The sequence below is a fragment of the Glycine soja genome, chromosome 7, assembly GCF_004193775.1.
Source record: "Glycine soja cultivar W05 chromosome 7, ASM419377v2, whole genome shotgun sequence".
Lineage (NCBI taxonomy): Eukaryota > Viridiplantae > Streptophyta > Magnoliopsida > Fabales > Fabaceae > Glycine > Glycine soja.
The window spans coordinates 43931503-43958602 of NC_041008.1; the positions used below are offsets into that span (position 1 = coordinate 43931503).

General features: G+C 33.8%; 2 protein-coding genes and 1 pseudogene across 4 annotated transcripts; 1 reads left to right on the top strand and 2 right to left on the bottom strand.

The window, feature by feature from the left end:
• Nucleotides 1–2662: 2662 nt before the first annotated feature.
• Nucleotides 2663–5276, bottom strand: LOC114419929 (craniofacial development protein 1-like). Its single transcript, XM_028385749.1, has 5 exons — nt 5129–5276; nt 4414–4494; nt 4159–4283; nt 3858–4043; nt 2663–3515 (listed from the first exon to the last, which is right to left on the bottom strand). Exons 1-5 carry the CDS (start codon nt 5139–5141, stop codon nt 3150–3152), a joined length of 771 nt encoding a protein of 256 aa, XP_028241550.1. The 5' UTR covers nt 5142–5276; the 3' UTR covers nt 2663–3149.
• A 1062-nt stretch (nt 5277–6338) lies between these two features.
• Nucleotides 6339–9231, top strand: LOC114419931 (annotated as a pseudogene).
• A 746-nt stretch (nt 9232–9977) lies between these two features.
• Nucleotides 9978–25693, bottom strand: LOC114419930 (E3 ubiquitin-protein ligase UPL6-like). 3 transcript variants are annotated; one of them, XM_028385752.1, is made up of 26 exons: nt 25125–25693; nt 23669–23766; nt 23383–23510; nt 22385–22472; nt 21605–21785; nt 20589–20771; nt 19644–19847; nt 18758–18833; nt 17679–17797; nt 17285–17568; nt 16819–16915; nt 15969–16112; nt 14994–15077; nt 14821–14907; nt 14499–14639; nt 14254–14379; nt 13879–13977; nt 13613–13680; nt 12817–12883; nt 12184–12354; nt 11647–11736; nt 11184–11264; nt 10842–10915; nt 10687–10758; nt 10441–10530; nt 9978–10345 (listed from the first exon to the last, which is right to left on the bottom strand). In XM_028385752.1, the coding sequence occupies exons 1-26, from the start codon at nt 25281–25283 to the stop codon at nt 10279–10281; spliced, it is 3078 nt and encodes a 1025-aa protein (XP_028241553.1). In that variant the 5' UTR covers nt 25284–25693; the 3' UTR covers nt 9978–10278. The 3 variants fall into 3 exon arrangements, with proteins under 3 accessions (XP_028241553.1, XP_028241552.1, XP_028241551.1); XM_028385751.1 differs by having other exon boundaries at nt 19665–19847; nt 22385–22496; nt 25125–25692; XM_028385750.1 differs by having other exon boundaries at nt 22385–22496; nt 25125–25692.
• Between the last annotated feature and the right edge of the window lie 1407 nt (nt 25694–27100).

Sequence of the window (27100 nt, forward strand, 5' to 3'; positions counted from 1 at the left end):
AATCCATCCCTTCCCTTCCTTGTGTTTCAGCATTCGTTCTCCCTGTTGTGCTCCTGCAAGTCTCTCTCCCCCATTCATCCCTCCATTCATCTTTATCATTCTATAGATCATCTTTTGGTAGTGTTGTCTCTCATTGTTGCCGTCGTTGTGAGTATTCTTATTTCCCAACCGTGTTTATTTAATTTTTACTGCGTTAAACCCATGTAAATTGTCAATCTGTGTGATCCATCCAGATTGGTAATCCATACGGATTATACAGATTCTCAATTTGTATTTTTGTTTATTTTATATAAAAAAATATTAAAATATTTTTTCATAAAATAATTAAATATTTATTTATGAATTATTAAATAGTAATTTATAAAATATTTTAAACTAAATTGTAGTTTGATTTTGATGATATATTTTAGTTTGCTAGATTAATCATTTAATGTTAGTTTAATGTTTTTATTACCTTTGTTAAAATATACTATATACAGTAGGATTTTAGAAGATTTTTCAGTGAATTTGTTAGTTAGTTTTTGAGTAATAGAATGAAAAAAAAATTGTTATGAAATATGAAATTCAACTATTATTTGAATGATGACATTAATTGTTATTATTGTTTAAATTTGTAGATTATGATTAGAACCAAAGGATTGTGTTGGGCTTTAGACAGAGTTTTAGAAAAAGTCTTAGGTAAACAGGTTAGTGGTAATGAGGAAGAAGTCCCTCAACGTCGAAGGTCGACAACATCAACACGTAGAGAATGGACACTTGTAGCTGTTGCAGAGGATGTTGAGAATGTGGATGATACTGCTGACGAGATTCACGATTCAGTTACGGATCATGTAGGTATTGATATAAAGGGTTTTTCAGGCGGGTCCTAAGATACATTAGTGTTGACGGATTTTGCTTATCATGTGGTAGTCAAAGTTTGGACAGGAGAGATAGTTATTTGTTTAATTATATCATATTTGAATAACTATTTATCATTTTAATTTACCTAATTAATTTTAATTATTTGCAGGAACATACTGAGTCGAAGTTGGCTTTTCATGGAAAGAAAGTAGAGAAATTTAGAAGACCTACACTTGAGATTGAAGGCATAATGGTTGTTACAGGATTAAGTTCTCTCATTACATGTTCGTTGGAGACAGGTGACAAAAGACTTTTATCTGCTTTTGCGAAGAGGTGGCACAAGAAAATTAGTAGTTTCCCTTTACCGATAGGAGAGCTGACTATAACCCTCGATGATATAGCATCCTTATTACATCTGTCGATTACAGGTGTCTTCCCTACCTTTGATGCTATTGATGTAGAGGAAGTTGTTGACTTGTTAGTTGAGTTGCTTGAAGCCAGTACACAAGAAGCAAAAGATGAGACTGAGCAATGCAAAATGACATATGTTCGCCTAGCCTGGTTAGGAGACATTTATCATAACAAATTGTTTTGTAAGTACTATCTATGAGAAATACCAAATTACAAGCATGGGTTAATTTCACTGCATCTGGATGACTCCAAAATATATCACATACAACATCTTCATCTTTCAATCTATGCCAATAAATATAATGATCGCGTTCAAGAAGTTTCATTAGTTGTTGCATTTCACTATTAGTGTCTCTTGTAGAAGAACAATATGCATATATTGTATTGTATACTTACTTTATTGTTGTACAAGTGTTGCATTGTGCTCCTTCAAAGTGAGAAGAATATTCTTTGGTTTGACCATTAACTTTTTCATATCAGCAATAATAATTTTCCCATCCTTAGTCAGCCGACCAATATATAGATGTCCAACAAATGACTTAGTCAATGCATTATTATGACTCTCATATATTAACTTCATCATCCACCCTTCACTTTTCAACACTGATTTCGCTCGCAACTTAAAAGAACACCCATATTTTCTATTGTCAGTCACCTCACTATCACCGTCACAACGAATGAGGAGATCATCCAAAATGGAGAATGATGTATGAAGAAAAAAAAACAAAACGAATCAAAGAAGAAGAAATAAACACAAAATTTTTTCATGTATGTTGGGTGTAGGAAAATTTCTGTTGGATAAAGAAATTCTCCATGCGTGGGGGCTGATGACTGCCCAATGCCGAAAAGGTTAAGTTAGTAGGTGGCATCGTTCGACTGAATAATATTTGTAGTTTAGTAGTGTCCTTAGACATAGGTAGGTAGACCATTGTAATTTCTTAAACAAAAAAATATTAAGTGGAATTAATTATATCATGCTGCAGTTACCTGTTGTTTCAGAGCAAAGTGGTTAGTAGCTGCTGAGCAATGAAGCTTTAGGCGCGATAGTTATAAGTACTAATATGTGTTTTTCCTTGAAGCTTAAATCTCAAATAAACCAAATATATATATATATATATATATATATATATATATATATATATATATAAACATTTTTAAGCATATTGCAGAAGATACAAAACTTTTCTACATCGGTGATTGTCAAGGTACAGAATTAAAAAAATATCTTATATTTTTATTATGATTACAAAACCTATTAAACAAGCCGCACAAATATACAAAAGATCGAAGTTTAAGCTCTGCAGAAAATTTTAAAACATGACAATTTCTAAAGAATTATGTTCACAATCAGACCTTTGAAAATACCATCATCGAAGACAATAAAATAAAATAACTATTTAGCGACCGAGACTAAAAACATCACATAAAACTTAGATATTAATAATAACACCATACTATATTAGGTTTCGCATATGCACACGATTTGTTATGTCTTGAAACTAAGTTCGAATTGCTTTGCAAGATAATCGTGTCCCGATATTTACTTTAGAGGAGAATTCAATCAGCCAAATAATGGACAGACACAAAATGAGTTCTTTGCAACTACCTTCAGCGAGTAGTGAATGTCTTCTGAGGCTCTCAAGGAACGGGAATGAACTAATGTCAGTCTAAAATTTATACTTGTTTCTCTCTAGCACCCTATTTTTACCCCCCACATATAGTACCATGTCATTGAAAAGCATTTCAAATCTCAAACCTCAAAATCCATCAATACCCCATTTAATGTGATCAAAGGTCTTTTACCTCTTTTGAGAGACCAAGACCTTCCCAGGAACTATAACTCACTACAAAACCATACATAATTCTCCAAAGGTAGTAACTCCAGTCTTCAACTACCTTCAGTCATCCTCTTGCATATTATCTGGTCGCTTCCTGGATTGCAAAGCCAGTCGCGCATCTCTCTCACGCTCAAACTCACGGTAATCTGCTCGCTGTAAGAAAGAAACCTTGTCCAAATACTGGTTAGAACTCTTCTTATAAGCATCAAGCTCTTCTTCCAGTCTCTTTTCTTCCTTAAATTCACCCCAGTCCTTTTTGGTCTTATCCAGTACACTGAGCTTCTGTTTCTTCTTGATTTGTTCAAGGACAGTATCCACTGCAGAAGGTGGAGGAGCTTTGGCTCTTTCCATTGCCTCCTTTGAGTCAGAATCTACAAGCTTTTTAACTTCAATTTCTTGACCAGCAAAGTCCCGAACCTCAGTAATCTGATAAAGGAATGATTGGTTATCAACCAAGTTAAAATGCAAAGCAATTTAAATTTTCAAGTGGAAAATTTTGTGTATGTTATACTCAAATTGTGTTTGGCTTAACAATAGGCCCCCCTAGTACATTAAATTTTGAAACAGCGAGATACAAGCTAGAGCTAGTCTGGGTGTCTACATATTGAATTTGAAAATAATAAATAAAATAAAAATTCATAGCACAAATTCTTTATATATATATATAATTTTTTCCTCTTTCATTTGGCTAATAGCTCAAAATTTTCCCATTTAAGCCAGATTAGCACACAACCCAAAAACAGGTGCAATGGATAGCAATATGCTTACCACAAGTTTCCCCCTGCTTGAGGCAGCCATGGCAGCATCATCTTTCACTGCTGCAAGAGCAGCAGCAGCAAGCTTCTTGGCTTCATCACTTGTACTGCTCTGCAGAATGCCAGGTCCATTCTTGGAAGCACCTTGCCCAAGGGATTCAGTTGCCTTCGGTGCCAAGGCCAAATAAGACATCCAGTTCTATGTTCATAGTTATCAGGTTGACAGAAATTAAACTCCATAACAGTTAAAAGAGTTTTTATTTTACTTTTTTTTACAAAATGGCTTGAAGAAGAGAGCAACAGCAAGATCTTACAGATGATGTCTTCTTTGCAGTTTTTTTTGGAGCAGAATTAGGCTTGCTTGTAAATCTGTTGAGGGTCTTATTAGATACTCCTTTATTCATTTGTTCCCACATGGCATCAACTTGAGATTTTATTTCTAGCAAGACATGGATCATGTGATGTGAGCAAGTTTATTCCCAACAAAAAAAATTAATCTCTACAACAGACACAATCATTACCAACGACAAACAAAAGTTTCAACATGCATATTGAAGCCAAAACCTCACCAGTATCATCCTGTTTTGCTTCCAGACTTGACCCTATGACAGGTTCTTTGACAGACTCAGCAGAACTCGCATTGACGGTATCTGAAACATAAAACCTGAATTGTGATTCAAAGCAGCAACTCCATTTTATATCCACAAAAGAAAGAATTGGACAGTATATAATGATAAAAAAAACCACTTCAAAAACATATGACCACTGGCAATATTTGCTGGACTCCATATCTAGGATTAAAAAATAAAATAAAGTGTACTCAACCATGAAGACCCATGACGAAAAAATGAAGCTTTATTTACCATTACCTTTCCTCCATGTGTAAGTGTAGCATGCAAACTAGCTTGGACCTAAATCCAGATTACCTTATACAAAATGAAAGGGGAGTCTCCAACAATAGGCAATGCAAAAAACTAAAAAGAAGAAGAAGAAAAAACACAGAAAGAAGAAAAAAAAAAGAGCAACTACCAGGATATCAAACGTTAAAATAAATCAAGAAAGGGGAAAATATAGTGAATTAGGGTTTGCACAGTAACCACGAGCATAAAAATCTAGTAAAAGAGTGAGAGTGTGTGGAAACAAGAATATAATTTTTTAAGACATGCATAATGAAGTGCGTAAATGAGATTTGAGGCAAATCGAATTATAGCTGGGCATTGAGATTGAAAGGTGAAAAAGAGAATAAAGAATGAAAGGAATCTAAAAGAAAACAAAAGATTTTACCGGCGGAACTCATCTCTAACGCTGGCGGAGGAACACAACACAACGAAATCCCCTTTGGCTTTGCCCTCCCTTCCCTCTATACTCTTTGTAATCCTTCCATCTTATTTTCCAGAATCGCCCTCTCAATTCCTCTATCCTTTTCGTCTTTTTAATTCTTATAAAAAAAATTATTCTTACTTTTTTTTTTTCCAGCATGACAATGGTGCCAAAGTATCTTATCACTGATTTTTATCTCAAAAAATTTGATTGTTGATCTTTAAGAAAATATATATCAATTTTGTTTTAAGAAATTGAACTCAGTACCTCTCATATTGAATAATTGATTTTTACTTCTTTTCAAGTTTTTTATTTATTTAATATATTTTATGTGAATATATTTTGTATAATACTATTATTATTACATTTTTACAATTTAATGATTATGTATTAACATATTAAAATAATTTCACATTTCATTCGATCATAAATTGATATAATTTTTAAAATAAATATTATAGAATAAATAACTTATTATATTTGATGAATCAATGATTAAATAATATAAAATTATTTTACATTATTATAATATATAAGTTATTTTTTAATATTTGTATCTTATTTTTTATTTTATGACAATATTACACTTTTAAAATAAATTGTATTTAAATAGTCATAAAATCACGATTGTGTCTAAGACTAAATGTGATCATTTTTTTTAGAAAATAAATACAAGGGTGAAAACATCAATTTGAAAATACAAAAACTAAATCAACTATTGACAATATATATATATATATATATATATATATATATATATATATATATATATATATATATACATGAACTAATAACATTTTTTTTTCTTTTTCTTGCCTGATGCATAATTTGAGAGTACAAAAACTAAATCAACTGTTGATAAAAAATATACATGACTTAATAACACTTTTTTTTCTTGTGTGATACATAATTGTGGTTAAATATATAATTTTTTATATCATAAGTGATCGTAATAAATTCTTATATCACTATATCAATCATCAAAATTAAAAACACCTCTCATAAATTGTTTTATAAAGATATTGAAATTTCTAATAATATTACTATATTAGTACATTATTTTTTTGATAATAATTAGTAGTACTTTTTTAGCCTGACGCTAATAATTTTTAAAGAATAGCATGGTTTTAAAAAAAACAGTTATCCTTTTTGCAAAGTGAAAGGGGTGAGTGGGATCATTGCCATTGCCATGGCATCTCTGCCTCTGCAATTTAGCGGGCTCAAATGCTCCCCACTCTCATCTTCTTCTCTTTTCTCCAAACCTTCCTTTTGGACCCAACAATCCCAAAAGCGCGTTTCAATTACCATAGTGAACTCAATAGCAATAGCCAATGCACAGAACAAAGAGAGAACGAGGCTTAAGAAACTCTTCCAAGAAGCCTACGAGAGATGCCGCACTGCTCCCATGGAAGGTGTTTCCTTCACCCTCGATGCTTCACTGCAGCTCTTGCCAAGTACGACTTCGATTCTGAAGTTGGCGGCAAGGTCATTCTTCCTTCTTTTGCAATCAATTCTTCATTCAACTAAGATACACTTCTCTTTAAACACTTATAACAGAACAAAATAAAAAAATATCAATAGAATTAAGCTTCTCTAGTATGGGTCCCTCACATTTTACCTTTTTGGAAAAGTAAATTAAAAAAAAAAATGAGTTTTTCCATTCGTTAATGCCTACGTATAAGTTAAAAATCAGTTTTTAAATAATTTATACAAGTGAGTTTTTACAAATTAGCTTGTGCATAAGTTAATTTTAACTTATGAAAAAATTTATTTTATTTTTTTCTTTCAAGTTTATCCAAACCGATCCTAAAACTATAAATTGATTTTTTAATTTGCCAAAGGCTCAATTCATTTTATCTTCTAAAGATCTACTTGGATAAACTTCTTCATAACCTAAATAAGAAGGTAAAATAAATTTAACTTCTATGATCTGAAATCAACTCATGCATATAAAAGACTTTTATAGAAGTTCTCTCGTGTAAAAGTTAAGGTGCATAATTGATTTTAGTTTATAAAAGTTCAATTCATTATATTATACTATCTTCTTATTTTCTTCTGCTTTACTTATGGAAAAGTTTATTCAATCAGGACCTTATCCTCTTGTCTTATTGGTGTATATCTAAACAGGGCCTAATTAATGATGGGTGCATTTTTCACTCAGATTAAAGGCACTACACAGATGCCAATGGAGCAGTTGTTGATATCACTGCCAAGTCTTCGGCATATTTGCCACTGCAAGAGGCGTGCATTCACAGGGTTAAGCATGTAGAAGAAGCGGGCTTAGTCTGGGTTCAAAGAGGAGTTTTTGATCGTTGGTGAGAACTCAGTGGATGATAGCTTGGTCTTGAGTTTAAGGGCTCTTCAGTTTGACCTTGCATGGGAACGATGTAGACAGCTTCAAGCAGAAGATGTTACTGTCAAGGGTAAGGTGGGTTTCGTCCTACTATGAAGCTGTGCTGGATTCAGTTACTCCTATTACCAATCAGCAATAAGGTTAATTTGATCTTAAGATTATTGATTTATTTATTGTGTTAACAGATTGTGGGGGTGAACAAAGGCGGAGTGGTGGCTGAGTTGGAAGGGCTTAGAGGATTTGTTCCATTGTCACAAATATCAACGGTTAGCTCTTGACTTGAGCAGTATTGACATTTATGGACTCTGCATCAGGTTTAAACTTTTAACTTTCTGTATGTCAAGAGTTTCATATTATGGGGTGGGGAGCTAATTCTGTGTTTTACCAATCAATAGCTGCAAATTATTGGTGTGACATTTACCAACATACCATGTAACAGTTCAAAAATATCTTCTTATATTCTCATTGAAGTTAAAATTGATTCATGCAATTTTCTTAACAGAACTTGTATGCTTCTACAAGTTATATGCATTGGATCATTTTGCTGGAAAAAAAAGAATTCTCAAGATCATTTCTGTCTTTCATCTAGCTTCCAAAGACACAGGGTTTAAGTTCTTTTATACCTGTAGCAAAACAGCTCAAATTCTTCTCGTTTTGGTTATTTTCTTTTCAGAACTCAAATGTAGAAGAGCTTCTTGATAAGGAGCTTCCTCTTAAGTTTGTGGAGGTGGATGAGGAACAATCTAGACTTGTCCTGAGCAACCGCAAGGCCGTAGCTGGCAACCAGGCGCAGCTAGGAATTGGATCAGTGGTCACTGGCTCTGTTCAAAGCCTGAAGCCATATGGTGCCTTCATCGACATTGGTGGAATTAATGGCCTCCTTCACGCCTAGACTCTTGGACATAAAAATCTCAAGTTTCTTATTTCGTTATCTTTGGCATTTTTGAAGGAGAATTCACTCACATAATTCTGAACTTTTTTTGTTATAGGCGGAGGAGATGGCTCAGACATTCAGACAGAGAATAGCCCAAGCAGAAGCTATGGCTCGTGCAGACATGCTTAGGTTCCAGTCTGAGGTATTTATTGGTTTATTATTTGTCCTAAATTCTGAATCCAATAAAAATTAAGAAACAGCAAGGATTAAGTAAGACTATAGGAGATAAAATGAATATAACAAAGTCAGATTTCTGCTGCTGCTGAAGATTATTGGAGCTTCTGAAATGACAAGAATACAATTATTTAAATGGTCCTTATTAGACAAGGAATTTCATAGTGCATTTGCAAAAAAAAGACTGGTATTTTATATATCTGACTCATTTTGAGATAAGAATACATTTCTGCTTCCAGCGATTAGCAATTTATTTTGGACCTATATCATCCATAATTTGAACACCTATAACAGTTTTGATATTTATTTACTCATTTGATGGACCTAATTTGTCAACCTTATTCTTTTTGCAGAGTGGATTGACTATCAGCGGTGATGGGATCCTGGGACCATTTACTTCAGACTTGCCTGAAGAGGGACTGGATCTGAGTGAGGTACCACCAGCTGAAGAATCATGATTCAGAATATCGTGCCCTTTTTTTTTTTGCTTACATCTTTATAATATTGTTTGTAACTAACTATCAAATATTGTTGCCCAACGATGCCATGTATTATTGTGAGTTAAATAAATAGAACTAATTAATATTATCATTACATTCTAAATGATTATTTCGCTGGAATATATTCATCGTTCAAGCAATTTAAAAGAGTTATGCATCTATAGGAGCAAACTACCCAAACACCCCTACGTCATCATAACATGTTAATATAGTTCCCGTACTGTAAGTTGAAACATGTGGATGTAAGCCTGATGCAAAGGGGACTCACATCCCGTCCCTTGCCCCCGAAAAGTTTAATGGGAAAAAACTTTAGGTTATTTTGAATCCAATAAAAATAAACAGACTCATCTAGCCATCTTTTCTTCTATTTTTTTTTGCTTTCTCCTTTTTAAGCACGTCATTTTTTTTTTTCATTTTTCTTTCTTTTCCCATCATATCAACACATCCACTAAATCACTTTTATTTTTCCTATTTGAAATTACATCAAGTTTTTTTTTTAAGATTATCAAGTTTGGAGTAGTTGAACTTAATGTCCAACTGAAATCAATCAAATAAATACAAATTCAATCTGATTAAACACATAAATCAAATCCTAATTTTTTTACTGTGTCACGTCGGATTGGCATAACTTAGGATTTAGGACTAAGGTTTTAAAGAGAAAGAAAATGAATTTTTTAAATTTTAAATTAAGAGATTTTTCTAATTTTTATAAAGACAAACAAAAAATTAGAACAGTATGTTAATTTATCATTTTTATTTCTTTATTTTTATAAAATTATCAAAAGAATATCAAAATGGGAAATTTGTCCTTTCCCTTTCCCTTCAAAACCCAATTTCCAAACTCACCCTGAATTCAAAATACAACCTCCCTGTGAAGTTTTTTTATAATGATCATAGAAATAATCAGGAAAATCCCTGCCAAAGTGAAATTTACAAAATAATTCATAATTTAGATATGTACATTTAGAAAAGAGATACCAATTGACAATGAAGATTGAATAAAAATAAGAATATATATACATAAACTCTCACACAGGATAAATTTATTCAATTCTATCCACCATATTATTTGTCGTTTCCAATTAATGGTCATCTGTGAGTCATTTTCTACCGGCTTCAAACCTAAAGATATCGTAAACTCCGCTGCCTCCTTTTAACTTAAATCAAAGCCAGCATCGGCATTTATGGCATACAGTAATTTGGTTTCCAATTGCTCCTTGCTGCAACATATTTGTCAGGGAAAATAGTTTAAAAGAATGAGCAAAAACTACTACAACAAATACTATTGCAAAGGTTAACCTAGCCTAGGACAAACCTTGTATAAGGCGGAAGCTTTAGTAGATTCATACAAGTAGCCGATGTTGGTAATCGGTCAAGTGATTCCTCAGCGGCATTACCGGAAGCCCTATGAGAAGAAACATCAGACAATTCCAATCTGTTATTCTTGTCTTCCAGATATACATAATCATAGAAGAAAAAGAAAACCACTTGAGTAATAGTGTGTAAAATTAATGCTAGCATTAAATAAATATCAGAACATAATTTCTGTAGCAGCATTCACCTTTGTATGCAAAACATAGGTTCAAGATATCGGAAACCAAGCAATGGCCCACGAGAGCAACCTGTCACAAACCTGTAGACACGATAAATTTATTATCCATATCGAGATCTGTCATATAAAAGGCCTACTGATTCCTGTATCTACGTATTTCTTACTTCAGAAATTTCTTCCTGTTTTCCAGTGAAAAGCCTTTGAGAACTTCCCAAAACATCTCCATAACATAATGCTCCTATCAGAAGAAATCACTAAGTTAGAATTCAATAGTGTGGACAAGAATAAAGCTTTTTTAAGCCCAATGGGGTGTGGCCCTGTCATCAGAAAATTAATGATTGAGATTTGAGAGGTAACAGTATTTAAACTGAATGGCAAAAGGTAAAAAATGTATGCTACATGATCCACAAATCCTCATGAGGATCTTGTTGCAGTTTAAAATGAGGCAACAAACACATCCAGTTGTTCCTTACTAACTAAATGCACATAAATGCCAAAGGTCTTACACCATGATAGCCTCCTGCATAGTTGGTATGCAGCCGCAGATCATCAATATCCAAGCTGTCAAGTGAACCTGATATCAGAAGCTGTGGAAAACAATGTCAAGCAAGTTGGATACAGAATCACATATCACATAAAGACATAATTGCAGGTGTTAACATTTTTTTAGGAGAAAACTACTTGAAGATAACACCCAAAAAAAATTGAAAAAAATATATGCAAAAGTATAAGATAGGACTTGGTTAATGTTCTAATAACTAAGGATCATTAGGAATGAAATTTACAACTAAAGATAAAATTCAGTAATGTGCCTTTCTAGGTTTTGCAAAGATTATTACATTTTGTCTGGTTGTCCAATATGTTCTTGAGACCACCACACGAGCAAATATCAAAACCAACAATACAATTGAAAAAAAAGAGAACATAGGTTTCGAGACTGAAAAGCGGATAAGATTATTGGAAAAAAACCTGAAGTTCATGTTCATTAAACATGTCAATCCAATCCTTCTGAATAAGTTGCTGAAATCCCCTCAAGAAATGTGAACTTTGTTGGCGTATCTGAAAACATAATTATTATTATTATTATTGTAATTGAAACATGAGTTGATTTGCATTTGGAAAAACCCAAGTGTCACATCAGATAGAGATAGAGTATATAAGTGGGGGAAAACCCTCACCCTATGAGCTAACTTTTGGGATTGAGTTAGACCCAAACTCACATTTTAAAATGGTATCAAAGTCTATCTTATATTCATTAAAGGGACACCCACCATATTATCCATGCACCAAGCCTTAAAAATGTTGGATGAAAGGGAGTGTATAGGAAAAAATCCAGGTCCCACATTGGCTTAAGATAGTGCCAAGATAGAATATATATAAGTGAGGACAAATGTCACTCTATGAGCTAGCTTTTGGAACGAGTTAGGCCCAAACCCACATTCTAAGAATTGGAAGTACAAGATGCAATTCAATTTTATTTTATTTCTATTTAAAAAGTAACTTTACCTGAAAATTCAAGCGGTGATTGGCTACAAGATGAATAAAAGTAATGACATTTTCATTGGTGACACGCAGGTTCCTTCCTCCAGGAAGCAGTTCCTCCTCTGTTTGTTCTCCATATTCATTATTTACTATAACAAAGTATAGTTCCAACTCCGAAATGTCACCCTTATAATGCTGTTAGTCAAAACAGATTGGTGGGCCAAAAATTGAGTCAATAAGAAAACAGCAGAATCCCACTGAAATATATCATCTTTACAAACTACATATCACCTCCAGCCCAAACCCAAAGTCCATACAAGAATACTATTTAACTAGCACAGTACGTATTTCAAATGACTACCAAAGCATTTATATGTTGTACAAACAAAAAATGCTAACTAGGAAATAAACAAATGAAAAATAAATAAATAAACTAACAAGTTCATATTAGATTTTGACGAGCCTAAATTACAGAAACAAGAAATCAATATTCAGAGAAGGAATGTTATGAGTAAATAAAGTCAGAATGTTTAAGGAGACATTTAAGTTGTATATTTTGTTGTTCTTACACGGATGTATATATTGAAAACAATAAGAGTTGCCTTAAGACTAAGGCGGATACAAGTATATGAAAGCCAGAGATAGAAGTGACATTACCTTAAGAAAAATGAGATGACGATATAATTCTGGGTCTAAGGAAGGCAAGTCATTCAAATAGTTGTGCCTGGTATAAGAGAAACTAAAGGTTTAAGAAAGCGAGAAATACAGAATCCTATTATAGCATTCCAGTCCCTACTTAATACATACTACATTTGTTCCTCCTTTTTAAGTGTCTTTTAAGGTTGTGGAACATGAATTAAGAAGTATAATTAATGTTCTCATTTATATTAAAACTTTTATTTGATTTCCTATTATACCCTTTATCAATCTTATTTCGCTGTCATTTATTCTCTTTAATTTCATAAGAAATGTGTAAAATAATTAGAAGCAAATTCAGAGGCAACTCATTTGCTACTAACACCACCTTGGCAAAAAAATTTATATATACTTTGACCTAAAATATCTATTTAATCCAAGAGAAATATTTCAATAAAAGGGGAAAAAGAACAATAACTTGCTTACTAGAGTCTATATCGTACAAATAATTTAATATGCTATAATCTGTGAAAAATTAAAGTTGAACTTTTTGCAAGTTGGTTTCGATTTTTGAGACATAAGATACAGTGATACACCTCTATTAGCCGGAAGTGCACAAGGTTAATTGAATTCTAGAAATACAATTTATCCACCTCAAGCTCTAAATGTTATGAAGTCACATTTGTGAATCTCATTAGCAAAAAGCAGTAGTAAGCAAGAAAAATAATGCATGAAAATCCAAGATTTGAGCATTAAACTAATTCAATTTATATGGACCAACTACCTAAAGCAGAGCAAGAGACTCCTTGAGTCTTACTTTTGTTTCAATTTGCTCAAGAAGAATGTAGCAAATGGTATATCAACCAGAATCCCTTCAAACATAGCCTGCACATGCAAGTAAGTAGTAACTGTGAAGCAAAATTCCAATTAAGTGCAAGCAGTAGAGGAATAGGATGCAGACTAACTCAAACCACGTGACAAAAAAGATAGAATAGCATTTTGAAGTAGATTCAGTCATTCAATGCAAAGGCCCACTTTATTAGAAAAGAGATTAGAAAGGGAAAGGCGGAGGAGAGGGGATACCTTTGCAAGAAGAGTACCAAGGAAGTGGAAAAATTGGAAATGTTGTTCATGTATCATTCCAGATCCAGGATTAGCATAAAGCAGGTGATCCGCTGTTTCCTAAATGCATTAACATTCAGTATACCGAGAATTAGTAAATCTCAAGCAACAAATATAAGGATACCAAGGGCAGGATTATAAAATGAAGTCACTTTCGATCACGCCACCTATCCAATTGCGTTCATATTCACACACACTAATATTTCTATAACCTGGATTCTTTAATGTGGTGAAACTATATAGAGTGTAGAAAATAACCTTCATGTAAATATAAACTTACTTTTGCTGATTAAAAAAAAATGTAAAATATAAACAATAGCACAATATTACTATGACCTTAAATAATCCATATTGAACATCAAAGGCAGCACGTGTGATGTTCTCCATGAAATCTTTGAATATTCCACCACCATCAATTCCAGCCTCTTCAACTCCAAATTCATTGACAAAAGTCACACGAATCTGCAAAGCAGCAAAAGGTAATCACTCTCAAATAAAAGGAGGACTTACACTTCCCTTAAAGACTAGAAAATAGGGAATGAATAATAAATATGAAAATATGCCTAAGAAAAGGATTTTACCGATCCTCGAAGACTATCTTCTGTCAACTGGCTCATTTGATTATAAGCATCTTCCAAAATACGATCTCGTTTTATTCTGAACCGATTTCTAGAAAATACAGCTTGAGGTCCATGCCTTTGCCTAACAGCAGCTAGTTGAGACTGATGAAACAATAAATAGATTATAGTCACTATGAAGTGTAAACTAATATATTAATGGACCAGTGACATGTTATGATATGCAGAAACTCCAGAACCTTGCTTGCAGTTGCAGTTATCTATCGTAAATAGATAATACAAAGGTAACCAGAAACAAAATCAAAGTCAAAAAAGAGATTCTTACAGAGAATATTTTAACCCTGCTCGTAAATGGTATCAAGAAAGGGGCCTGTTTCAAAATTTCATTTGCTCGTGTATTTTCTATTACAGCCTGTGGAAAACGGATTATAAGGGTTATACAAATAACAATTCAAGTTTCCATCCTATAACCTTAAAAATCAATGAAAGAGAGAATACCTGAGAGCTAAATAAGTCATTCACCCCATCAGCCTGGAAGTTACTGGGGGATGTAAACTGCTGCCTATTGTTCCAATCTTGCAGCTATGGGAAGACTTCAGAATTAGAAATATAATAAACATAATTCATATGATATGATTATTGGTGGCAAATCATATGCATGCCTCTTAAAAGAACAGATAAGAAGGATCTTTAATACAGAGAGTTGAACAGTAAAGGCTTATTTGGTTTGAGAAAACATTTTGCATTTCCATTTCTTATTTTCATAAAATGTCACCTTGTTTTCATTTTGTTTTCCTATTTTCAAATATTAAACTGTATGTGAAAACAAGAAATGAAAACAAAATATTTTTTCAAACCAACAGACCCTGAAGAAAACTGGAAAACCTCTATTTTTTTCAATATTTGATAGAGAGAAAAAAAATGTTATTAGTGAGAAATGTGTAAAAGTAGAACTACAGAGATGATAAAATATCCCCCAAAACAGAATAAGAAACAAAAAAGAAAAAAGGATGAAATAAAAATGACAAGTCTCTCTGTTTTCAAATTAGACAAAAAAAATCCCCCCAAACACTCATGAGCATAGCACAGAAAAGCCATAATACAAACCTATCCTAAACTATTGGGAAAAACCCAAGTCCCACATCAGCTAAAAATAAAGCCAAGATAGAGTATATAAGTGAGGGGCAACCCTCATCCCATGAGCTAACTTTTGGGGTTGAGTTAGGTCTAAACTCAGATTCTAAGATGGTATCAGAGCATACCCGACTAAAGATAAAGCCAAGATAGAGTATATAAGTGAGGGACAACCCTCACCCCTTAAGCTAGCTTTTGGGGTTTTTCCCAATATAAACCAATGCCCTAAGAGACGCCCTGAGGGATATAAAAAAATTTAGAATATCATTTTTTTGTTTCCAAGCGAAATATAACAGGGAACATGAAATAAGATATACAACATATAAAAACTGTTTCTACCTGGGAGAGAAGCTCAGACACTACAATGCTAACCCTCTGTTGAATGGTCTGAACAGACTGCCCCTTACTAGCTGAACTAACTGGAACAGATTTTACCGAATTAGCAGATGTGATATGATTCCCCCACAGTAGCTGCCACAGAACCTGTGGAAACAGAACTATCCAGAATTAATTGTAATTGTAAAGGTCACATTTGTATTCAGAGCTTCTGCAGAAACCATGTTTGCAATATATTCTAGGTCAATGACACCAATTTAATGAAAAATGTATCATACTCTAGTTCTATGGACTTGGGCATACAACCTTGCAAAGATTCAACATGATATAATTTAGGTTTCACTCAACTACTTTTTTTTTTTTTGCTCAGCAAAAATAGGTATATATAAATAGAGAGAGTACCAGAGGTACTGAAAATACATAATGAAGTTAGGTACATGGCTGGTTCCAAGAACTAGCCTAACAGTGTATAATAGGGACCAGCTTAACCCAGTACAAGGATTACAAAAGTCCTGCACCTATTATATAAATCCCTGCAGCTGCCATCCTTTCCTAATTACCCAAAAGCATCTCTCAAATAAGTGGACCAATGGTTAAATTGCAGGTCAAAATCTTTTTCCATAACTTTAAGCCAGGACCAGATTAAGAGTACTGCATCATCCAGCAGTTTACTTCCGTTGAAAGTTTGGTTTTCAAAAATTATTCCATTTCTGTGCTGCCATATGGTCCATGTTAAAGCAGCCCACCAACACTTCCATCTTGTAGCTTTAGTTCCATTAATGAAATATTTTGTCCTACTCAACCACAAATTGTAAAGAATTTTTCCTAAAAAAACTCATAAAAAAACATTTACCTGTCTCAATATAATGATGAGGCTTCTAATGTCCTTCAGTGATAGCGGTTTCTCCTGCTCATAAAATTCTTCATTATCGACAATCATAAGCATGTGCCTGATAAGAGAAAAATAGGTTATGGTATACTTAAATGATCTAAGATCACATAGAATATAGTTGAATAACAATATTTGGTAAATTGCTAGAGTGAAAAAGCACCTAGCAGGCCATAAGTTTATATTGATTTAAGAGTTCATACATACATATACGTACAATAAAGAGCAATAAATACAAAACTTAAGAATCTGAACAATCACATAACCTCCCAGACTTTAAATGCCAGTCATAAAACCCATTCCCAAGAAAGATATTCAGAATTAAAAATTAATTTTAAAAAAAAACTCCAGCTACGGTGAGCAGACAGAAAACATTACATGCCTCCATACACGCATATATTAAAAATGAAAATGGTACAAAAAGTCTTACTTGTAGACAGGACAGAATACAGCCAGAGGTAACAGCCAACCAGGTGCATCATTTGAGAAGTGTGATGACCATTTTTGGTTCTCATGACACCGCTTCATAAAATTCCAAAGTGTTGGAACAAGTTCAGTTCTGTAAGCTAGCACTGTCATAATCCGTTCAAGTGGCAGTTTGTTGAAGGTAACATTCAAAAACCCACAAACCCCATCAACAGCTGTAACATCTCTATCGTTGGGTCCATAATCTGAACCATTGACAGATGAAATCTCTTTAAATAGTATATTTGTCTGCACATGCCAAAAAGTAAAAATCTTGATCAAATTTCAAAATAAATGTCAATGAAAATTTCCAATCAAATGAAATTCTAGATACAAATGTCATTTGAAAAATGGCATACCAGTTGCAGAAGGAAGCGAGGATTTATGGCATTATAAATTTGCTGCTCCAATTTCCTATCTAAAGCTATTTCCATGACTTCATTGTCTCCAGTCATATCATCCTCAGCAATCATAGGACCTGACATTACCAATCAAGAACTTGTTAGAATTGAGAATGGATTGGACCTATCTCTTCCCTAAAAGTTAACTCAAGAGGGGAGGATTACAAATTCATTATAAGCTGTACTTAGCCCACATACCAAGCTGATGTGGGATCCTAACACACAACCCTCACCTATGACTAGACATTTGGAGCACCAAGTTTGTCAAACTTAATATCTACAAGTAGCCCAACAAGAAGTTGGGATAGGGTCTACTAAAATACTAGAATTGAGAACAAAATTGACATAACCACAAAAGCTAGCTCAAGGGAGAGGATTGTCCAAGTCCTTATAAGGAATACTTTGACCACATACCTAGCTAATGTGACCACTCTTACTTGAAAAATAAAGAAAGATGAATTTTGAAACCAATGAAATATATTTCATAATTTGATCTGATGAAGTAACTAAGCAGGCTACTGTGTTATGAGCAGGTATATTCAGAAACAATAGCTCGCCTAGTTTTCAAAGGTGAATACTTCTACAATTAAAGTCTTTAAGGTTCTTAGTGAACAATGGGTATCTCTTCCACATTGACCATTGGAGCAGATTCTCATCATACAACTAAGAATTTTATCAAGAATAAGGAGATTATTATGGCACGACACAATTTTAGCAGTTCTCTAATGTATTTTGTTGGAATTGGGCTTTTGGTTTCTATTTGATGTTCTACCCATGGTTGTCTCAAATCTCAATGGGGCTTTTATATCTGATATGAAGAGAGACTGGACTCTTTGTTGCATTTCTGGGCAACATATGCTTGCTGTTTCTTTGAAAATGTTGTTAGTAGGATTACGCATCCTCCCCCATATGTATTTCCCTGTGTTTCTTTTTAATAATATATTATTTTATCAAAAATGAAAAATACGATAGTAATCTTCAATGAAAGAAGTGAAGTCTTCAATTCAAAAAATTGAGCATATGATAGGAAAGCATACTTTCTCTACTATTGGAAGTTTTCACAGATGGGAGTGCCTCCAGCAAAAATGTAGTGACAGCTGCAAGGTCTATGGCCTGAAAGGGAACAAACATTAATCAACTGTAAAATTGAGTTGAGTTGTTAAGCACAAGTTTCAAACTCAATTGCATGACTGCATCAAATAATTTAAATGGCCACCCCAATCCCCAGCAAACAAAAGATTCACTTTCAATGTCAAATCTAAAGAAAAGGATTTTTGTAAAATGATTTAGAGATGAAGGTGTCAGAATACTAGTCAAGGACTCAAAATTCATAAGAAGATTTATAAATGGCAACGAAAAGAACAAGTATTCTATCCTATATATATGGACAGTTGGCCATATGTATAAATGCCAGAAAAGAAAATCATGTTATCAGGGATATGAAAAGACAGCTTTTGCAATAATTATGAATCTGGAAGTTGTGCATGAGGCAATACAAGATGTGGGCTCCACAGGGTATAAACAGTGACTGACCGTCAATAAATTGTAAAAACTTTGTTCATTTTACCCAACCAAAATCATAGAGCTGAAGGTTAATGGCCCATTATTGCATGAGACAAGTGAAGGGATACCTCCATTATCTAATAAAAAGTAAAGCAATTCAACTCTTTCTTGGCTACTTTTTAATAGAAGGTATGTAATTATTGTAATATGAACCTAAAAAAACAAAAGATATGTAATCCACCCCTGGTAACTCTCTTCTCCCCCATAATAAAACCACTTTTATGTAAAAAAAGAACTGAAAGCAAACTGTAAAAATCAAGATTCCTACTGCATCAAATGTATATCCATCATGAGATCAATCTCTTCAGTATCTATGTCATAAAGTGAGATGAATGAGGCAAGTTATAGCAGATGACATACTGCAGTGAATAAGCTCCGTACCATGTCAAATGAACAGTTAGGATGGGACAAAGCAATTCCAGCAGTTTCTAATACATTTCCAAGCATACACGCATGGCTCGGAAATTCAGTTGATATATCCTTAGGTAGCAAATTGATCAGATTTTGCCCAAACATTGCCATTTGATGAATGTAGCATTGGTTCAGGTCGTCTGCGGCAAAAATCTGAGTACCAAAGCAAATATGTTCAAAATTCTACAAAACTTGCCAAAATTCATATATATATATAAGATCTGGATTGCTGGCAAACATACAAAGGATCCTCCAGCATTAAGACTGAAGATGTCAGAAATTACTGTTACAAAAACCAATAAAAGGAATAAAAATAATCAATCACTCTTAATCAGCTCAAGCCCCTCCCCCATGTAAATTCCAATTAAACGGTAAGTAAAGTTATTAAGTCCAGAACAGGGCCCTTAACACATCGAATGATGGAGTAAATAATCAAGTACACATAGTCCAGTTGCTTATGGGTAAAGCTTTGCATGTTGGTTTTTTGTTTTCATTCAGTTGGAATTTACTGGGTCTAGGTGATAACAGTTGATGACCATAGAAATGCTATGCAATTGCAAACAGATTAGAAAATTGATTTAAGCATCAGAATATTCAATTTGTCTATCTCAACAGAGGCACACAGAATTTCAAACAAGCTTAAAGCTCACAAAGTAGATTGCAGATGCAGTACATAAAGACATTCTTTCAATAGTTTGTCATGTATTTTATAATCCAAGTTCCTATGTTAACGTTCAAATTTCAGAAATGTATAGAGACGGAGACCTTTCCCACTTTTAGTTTTCCTTTAACATTTATGAAAAAGATTGGCATCCTTGATGACTAATACATCTCTTAAGCTTCCACTTATAACAAAGAAAAGGAACCCCAAAATAGAATAAGTGGAAAACATACCTGTTGTAAATTTGGGAAAAGATGCCACAAGAAAGGAATAGTGATGATCTGTGATGCAAAGCTATATCTTGGATTAATTTGTGAACAGATACATGGCTTCTGACCAACATGACATATTACAGCAATAAGCACACGCTCCAATGATGATCCCTTGCCAATGGAAAAATAATTTTCTGCATTATCCTACAGGGGATCACCAGGGTAGTTTAAGCTTTGGCTGGTGAATGATATAATAAATAAAAGGAACATGATCTGAAATAACAAAACTAGAAAGTATAATATAAACAATAGGAAAGAATGGAGTAAACAACTTATAGTGCATATTTAATCCATTGGCCTAGTTTCTTTTTCTGGTTAGGTAGGACATCCTGTTAAGATCTAGTAAGGGAAGACAGAAATTGATTGGGGGTGCATCAACCCCCCACCTCAAACACTACAGCTCCTTGGTGACAACAGGAAGTGCCACTTGGCTACAAAGCCATTGAGCTAGTATTTCTTTACTAAATTGATTATTACACATAAGAGAATAATATAGATTCAAAAGTTAATCACTGACTTTTGGTATAGTTTGAATGAGACTTTCTTCAAACTCAAGAATGGAATAAGAACAGAAAAATTGTAACTGATAGTGATATATGCACAAAAAAAAGGACAGCTTTGCTTCATATTTTAGCCATTTGGCTGGGTGTTTTCCTTGCTTTTGTTTCATTAGAATATCCCAGACTCCCCCAGCTTTATTTGCTTTCTAATAATGCTTTCTTCAATAAAACACATTACTGTAAATGCAATAAAACTCAGAGAAGCAGACATTCTGAAGAAATTTATCTCAAGATAAATGTATTTTTGTCACATCACGCATTTAGAAAATAAGGATTTTTTTCACCCACAAAAAAAAAAGGAGGAAGCAACTAGCAAGAGTTAAACTAAAATCATTATTTTCCCTTGCTCACTCCCATATTTCTCAAACACATGTAATCTATCAAATAATGAGATAACTTGTTTCTGAAAAATATTACCTTTCCTGTAAGAATTATCTCTCTGAGTAGGCCAACTGCATTGTTTTGAATGAGATATTCAACTATCTTACAGCTCCATGGCAATTTGGGATCAATTAACAATACTAAAACCTCCAATAAAGGAATAGCTGACACATTCAATTCCTCAGGAGTCAATAAAAGCTGATCCTTTAACTGATTTCTGTCAAGTTAAAAATTAAATAAGCAAGCTAGCAAAGAAACCCCAAAAATACAAAGCAGAAAAAATACAAGGGCATTTTTGGATAATTAAAAAAAGAGTACAAACATCAAGACCAAAGGCATGATACCATGAAGATTACAAGTTTCTCGGTTAACTTGTGAAATACTTGCAAGTCATCCAATCCAATGGCCAACATATGCACAGGAGGGATGAAGCACTATTTATCTAGTGACCTTCATATATGACATTTTTGGTCACTTGTATTTCTCATCATTACCGACAAATAGAAATAGAATGCTAAGATGCCCCACAATGGCTAGGAACATGGCCAAACACTCCTTATCAGTCTTGGTCAATTCACACCAATTTAGTATATAAAAAAAAGACAAATAGCATGTGATTTAGTATATAAAAAAGACATAAAACAAAATACAATAGAACCAATGCAACATGAACAGGACAAAACCCTTAACAGCATAACCAATATTTTAAAAGGGCGTCAGTTTTAGTGTCCAACATAAAAAGGACCGGTAAAAACAGGCTAGAGATTTTAAAGAGTCAGCTCAGAAAAGGAATTAAAATATGTTCATGAAACCAACCTATTCTGATGCAGAGCACAAATACAAGCTTGTACAAATCGCTTCACTCTAAAGTTCACCAAAGCACGTGTGGATGAATAATCCACCCCTGCAAAAAGTTTCACAACATCCCCTGTTGCAAATATTTTAGCTTTACAAGTTTTGTGACAAACACTTTGGGGGGAAAATACAGGAAAGCAAGAATCTACAATATTTCAAATTGCTTTTCTTCTATCAAGCACCAGACGTAACAACCTTAGCATGGTTTTGTCAAACACTTCAATACCTATGTCTTTAAGAGATTATAAAGAGGTATCTAGAAACTAGAATACGACCTTTGTCACATAACACAACCATAAGGATTGCAAAAGACACTTATAAAATTAAAAAAAGAGGATTGCAAATGTCACTTAAAAATTAAAAAATTAAATTTAAGAAGTCTAGGGGACCAAAACTTCAATCATAGTCTGCTCACCATATTGTTTCAAATAAAACAGCTGATTTCCGTATAAAAGAATTAAGAGAAGGAAGATTACAAATAATAAATAGAAAAGTTACAGAGAAAACTAAATTCTTAACATCTTCAGCAGAAGTCATTGATTATAGAAATATTTAAAATCTTGTGACTGAGTCAGAGTTTTCAATGGCAGAAAGTACAATTCATGGGACCAATAACAAATGCAGTATGAGATAGGATTTAAATTCTGTGAAATACACAGCCTTCATTTTTTTTCTTTTATGATTATGATAAAATGAATACATTAAGGAGGAAAATGATAACTCAATGATCATCCACATTGTCACTTTGAAAGAAAATATACAAACTAACTAGAGGCGAAACAAGCACCATAAAGTCAATTGATTGCACTAGAAATCTCTTTTCTGGTGGGTGAAAAGATTAAATGTAAAATAAATATAGGTTCCAGTTTGCAATTTTTTTCCCAAATGCCTTAAAATACAAGTACAGTAGATAAAGAACTGTAAAATCCATAGGAAATGGAAGGTTGATTAAGAATTACCATTATCCTGAACAGACCACCAAAGCAACCGGCATATTTGCACAAGAACTAAGAAATCATCAATATTTTCTGCCTTAAAGAAATAGAGGAACTGGTAGAGGAAATTAGAATCTGGACCAAAAGAATTCCTGAATGCACACAAGATGACATTAATTTGATTAGTAAGGGTGCAGTTTTCAAGTAAGATCATACCAAAATAAGATGCATCATTAATTAATACAAAAGCTTATAATAAAAGAAAATGAACAGTATTCAACAATTATAATTTGTGATTATCAAATTTCACCTGTCCACGTTCTGGCAATGCTTCCCATAGATTTTATAGAACTGCTCTCGCACCTTAGATTGTTCAGTTCTGACAGCTTTTCTCCCTCTGAAGCATTTCTGTAGCTAGAATCAGTCAACAATTTGCATGACACATGAATGATGTTCACTCCCATCAACATAATGTGCCCACCACACAGTATACACAACGCATCAAACTACAATCTAGGCAGCTAAACTTTAGGAACTGAATGACACTGCAATCTTATTTTCACTTATCATGTAGCAGTGAATATTCAAAATACTTACAATTTTAAAACAAAAATATCACGAAACCAAGCAAATTGAGGAGCATCAACCATGGCCAAAATCAAAACAAGCAATGCAACTTTCATTAAGATTTAAAACACTACCATGACGCATGGCATAATACAACAAAAAATTTAATACTAAAATTTCATTTACAGATGGGAAACAATTGAAAGTAGTATGTTGATAAATTACTGGAATCAAAACCTTTTAATATTGAAATCTCAAACAAACAGTATATAGTTAGTGGATTCAGCCAGTTTTATATTACTCATTAAATTGTAACCATGAAACAACATCAAATAATTCACCATAACATCTTGGTGGTGAGGAGGCAGAGGGAAATAGTTGGAAGCGGGCTTTTCTTTGGGGTTTTGGGGAGAGGGAGGCATAAGGATAGGTACAGAGTGAAAGTGGGAATCAGGATATAAGAACATCTGCTAAGAGGTTTCTCCTATCCTCTAGAGCTCTAATTCTGTGCATAATTTCCCCATAAAAATGTTTTTATATTGTGTTTGGCGTGTTGATTTTTCATGCGAACTTTGTCTTCCTCAAAAACTTGAGTGACAGAGAAACTAGTGAAGCAAAATCTTTCTTTCCTGGCTAAAATACAATTTTGGTCCTCTTATTTTACTCAAACAGCAATTTTGGATCCTATAAAAAAAAATAGAGACATTTGGTCTTCCTATTTTTCAAAATCAAGGATTTTGGTTCAACTGTCAATTTCAGGGGTTGACCATTAATAAGTAGACTGCTAAATCGCAGACGTGACACTATAATATTGGGTGTTTTAATTATAATTTTGACTAATAAAGTATTTAATTTAATAAGAATTTAATTAAAAACTATTAATTATCATAAAAAAAATCTTTAAATCACCTAAGAATTTAATTAATATATACACATATGGGCATCTATACACATTTGGGTTTCTAAACTTCTATTTTCCAACATGATGGAATTTGAAACAGTGGAGCAATACTTGACAAAAACAACGTAAATTGCCGGAGGCAGCTAAACACAACAACAATATCACACCATCAAGCATTACGATGAGAATAATTCAGCTAATTTCACTTGCTACAAAACTTGTCAAATGCATTACAGAAACAGTGATGCACAACGAAATTGCAAGATTAAAAACTAAAATCAAGCAGATGCACTTAAACCTGAATTTTGAGTACAGCAGAGTTCTGCTGGCGCAACCATAAGCGCCGGTTGCGTTCAACTCGCGTCTGTTCTAGAAGGTTCTTCCGGTCCCTTTCCTTTGAACTGCGACCTCCCAAATCGACACGCTTCCGCGTCGAAGGATCGCCGCTGAAGAACATTTTTTATCGCTTTTTTCTTCTGTACGGCCAATTCATGCCCTAGTTTCCATCACAACGAAGATCGCACCACGCAAAGCGCGTTTAATTTGCAATGAGAGCTCGCTTCGATGGGAAGAAAAGGATTTGGCCGAAAAAGTTGCCCTAGAATTAGAGAAAAGTGGGAACCGAGTTCTTTGGTGCAAGGCGATAGGAAAGTCTCAACAGTAATAATAATGAGAATTCTTAATACGAAAAACCAATTTGATCACAGCAAAATAAGAATGATAACAATAGCAGTAATGGAATGGAAAATCAGTGTTTGCAAATAGAAGAAGAACGTGAAATTTTCGCAAGCTTTCTCGTGCTTCCCTCACTTTCCCGGGAGCGCTGTGTTGGGAATAAGTTTTTAAGAAAGAAAGCAGTCCAAAATAAAACATACTGGTTTTACTATGTATGGTGTGGTCAAAAATAATAATAATAATTAGCCATCCTAATTAGAATTTTTCTTCTTTGGTGTCTCACAAACTTCGATAGTTTCAGTCAACTATAAAATAATCTTAGGTTCTAGGTTTAATAAATAAAGTTGGTGGAGACTAGGGTGCGTAAGTGAAATTTCTTATGCATCCAACACAAATTTCGGTGAATATATTGCATCTGTCTGATTTTAAAATTAAAAAATCAAACGGTGAAGATTGATTATGCTACGACGGAATTATTTACACCAGATAAAATAAAAAAATATGAGATTTTTTTTTCTTTTTTCTCACTCCTCTGAGCTTCTGCCTCCGAGCTTCTGCCTTTCATCTCTGATCACCCCTCTCTCCTCTGAGCTTCTCTCTCTTTCGAACTTCTGCCTTTCGTCTCTGACCACCCCTCTCTCCTACTAACTTCTTTCTCATTCGAGCTTCTCCCTTTGGTCTCCAACCACCCCTCCTTCTTTGACACCATCTCTCTCCTCCGAGCTTTTCCCTTTGGTCTCCAACCACTCCTCTTTCTTCGACACCATCTCTTTCCTCCGAGCTTCTCCAACATTCTTATACAAAAACTTCCTCCATTATCATCTCCAAATCCATCGCCAGCGTCTCGAACTTGGCAGGATGGTCCAGATTCACGTCCTACCACATCTCGCACCCTCTCATTCCCACCATCCTCATGTCCGCCGGCGTGAAGAGCTTCAGCGTCTTCCTCCGCTCACGCACCACCTCGGCTTCCTCCATCACGCGCGGGAGGTACTCCAAGAGGACCATGTCCCTATGCTTTTTGTGGAATCTCAGCTCGAAGAACCGAACCTCAGATTTTGAAAAGGAGTGGGAGGGGTCATGCTAGATGAACTTCGCGAAGATCAAAGGGAGAAGCTCGAAGGAGAGAGCAAAAAGAAAAAAAAATTCATATTTTTTATTTTATCTGGTGTAAACAATTCTATCGTAGTATAACTGATCTTCACTGTTTGATTTTCTAATTTTAAAATTGGACGGACGCAATACATTCACCGAAACTTGCATGGGGTGCGTGAGGAGTTTCGGTTACGCGCCCTAGTCTCTGCCAATAAACTTAAGTGTGCCGTCAAAATTGAGTTATATCCAATGGGTTACATTATTAATATGAATGAGATTAATTATTTTCATTTTAATTATCTTAAAATTTATATTTATAATTAATTGAATGAAAACTTTTATGCTGATAATATATAAAATTTAAACTTTTATTTACCATCGCAGATGATGCTACTATATTTTTAGGAGAAGGATATGCTCTTCCGTCAACTTTCTGTAATTGGCAGAAGACAAATTATATTCTTGGATCTAACTCCTTTAAAATTGAATGTGTGTGCTTTAAAA

What these genes read in the sequence shown, in the direction of transcription:
- LOC114419929 (XM_028385749.1), bottom strand. An exon ending in AGCAAAACAGGATGATACTG is followed by an intron (nt 4,284 to 4,413) that starts GTGAGGTTTTGG and finishes ATGTCTTGCTAG; the next exon opens with AAATAAAATCTCAAGTTGAT. An exon ending in CTGCAAAGAAGACATCATCT is followed by an intron (nt 4,044 to 4,158) that starts GTAAGATCTTGC and finishes CTATGAACATAG; the next exon opens with AACTGGATGTCTTATTTGGC.
- LOC114419930 (XM_028385750.1), bottom strand. Translation starts at nt 25,283, where the DNA reads ATGTTCTTCAGCGGCGATCCTTCGACGCGGAAGCGTGTCGATTTGGGA. An exon ending in CTCGCTTCCTTCTGCAACTG is followed by an intron (nt 17,569 to 17,678) that starts GTATGCCATTTT and finishes TGGCATGTGCAG; the next exon opens with ACAAATATACTATTTAAAGA. An exon ending in CCTATGTTTTGCATACAAAG is followed by an intron (nt 10,531 to 10,686) that starts GTGAATGCTGCT and finishes TTCTTCTCATAG; the next exon opens with GGCTTCCGGTAATGCCGCTG.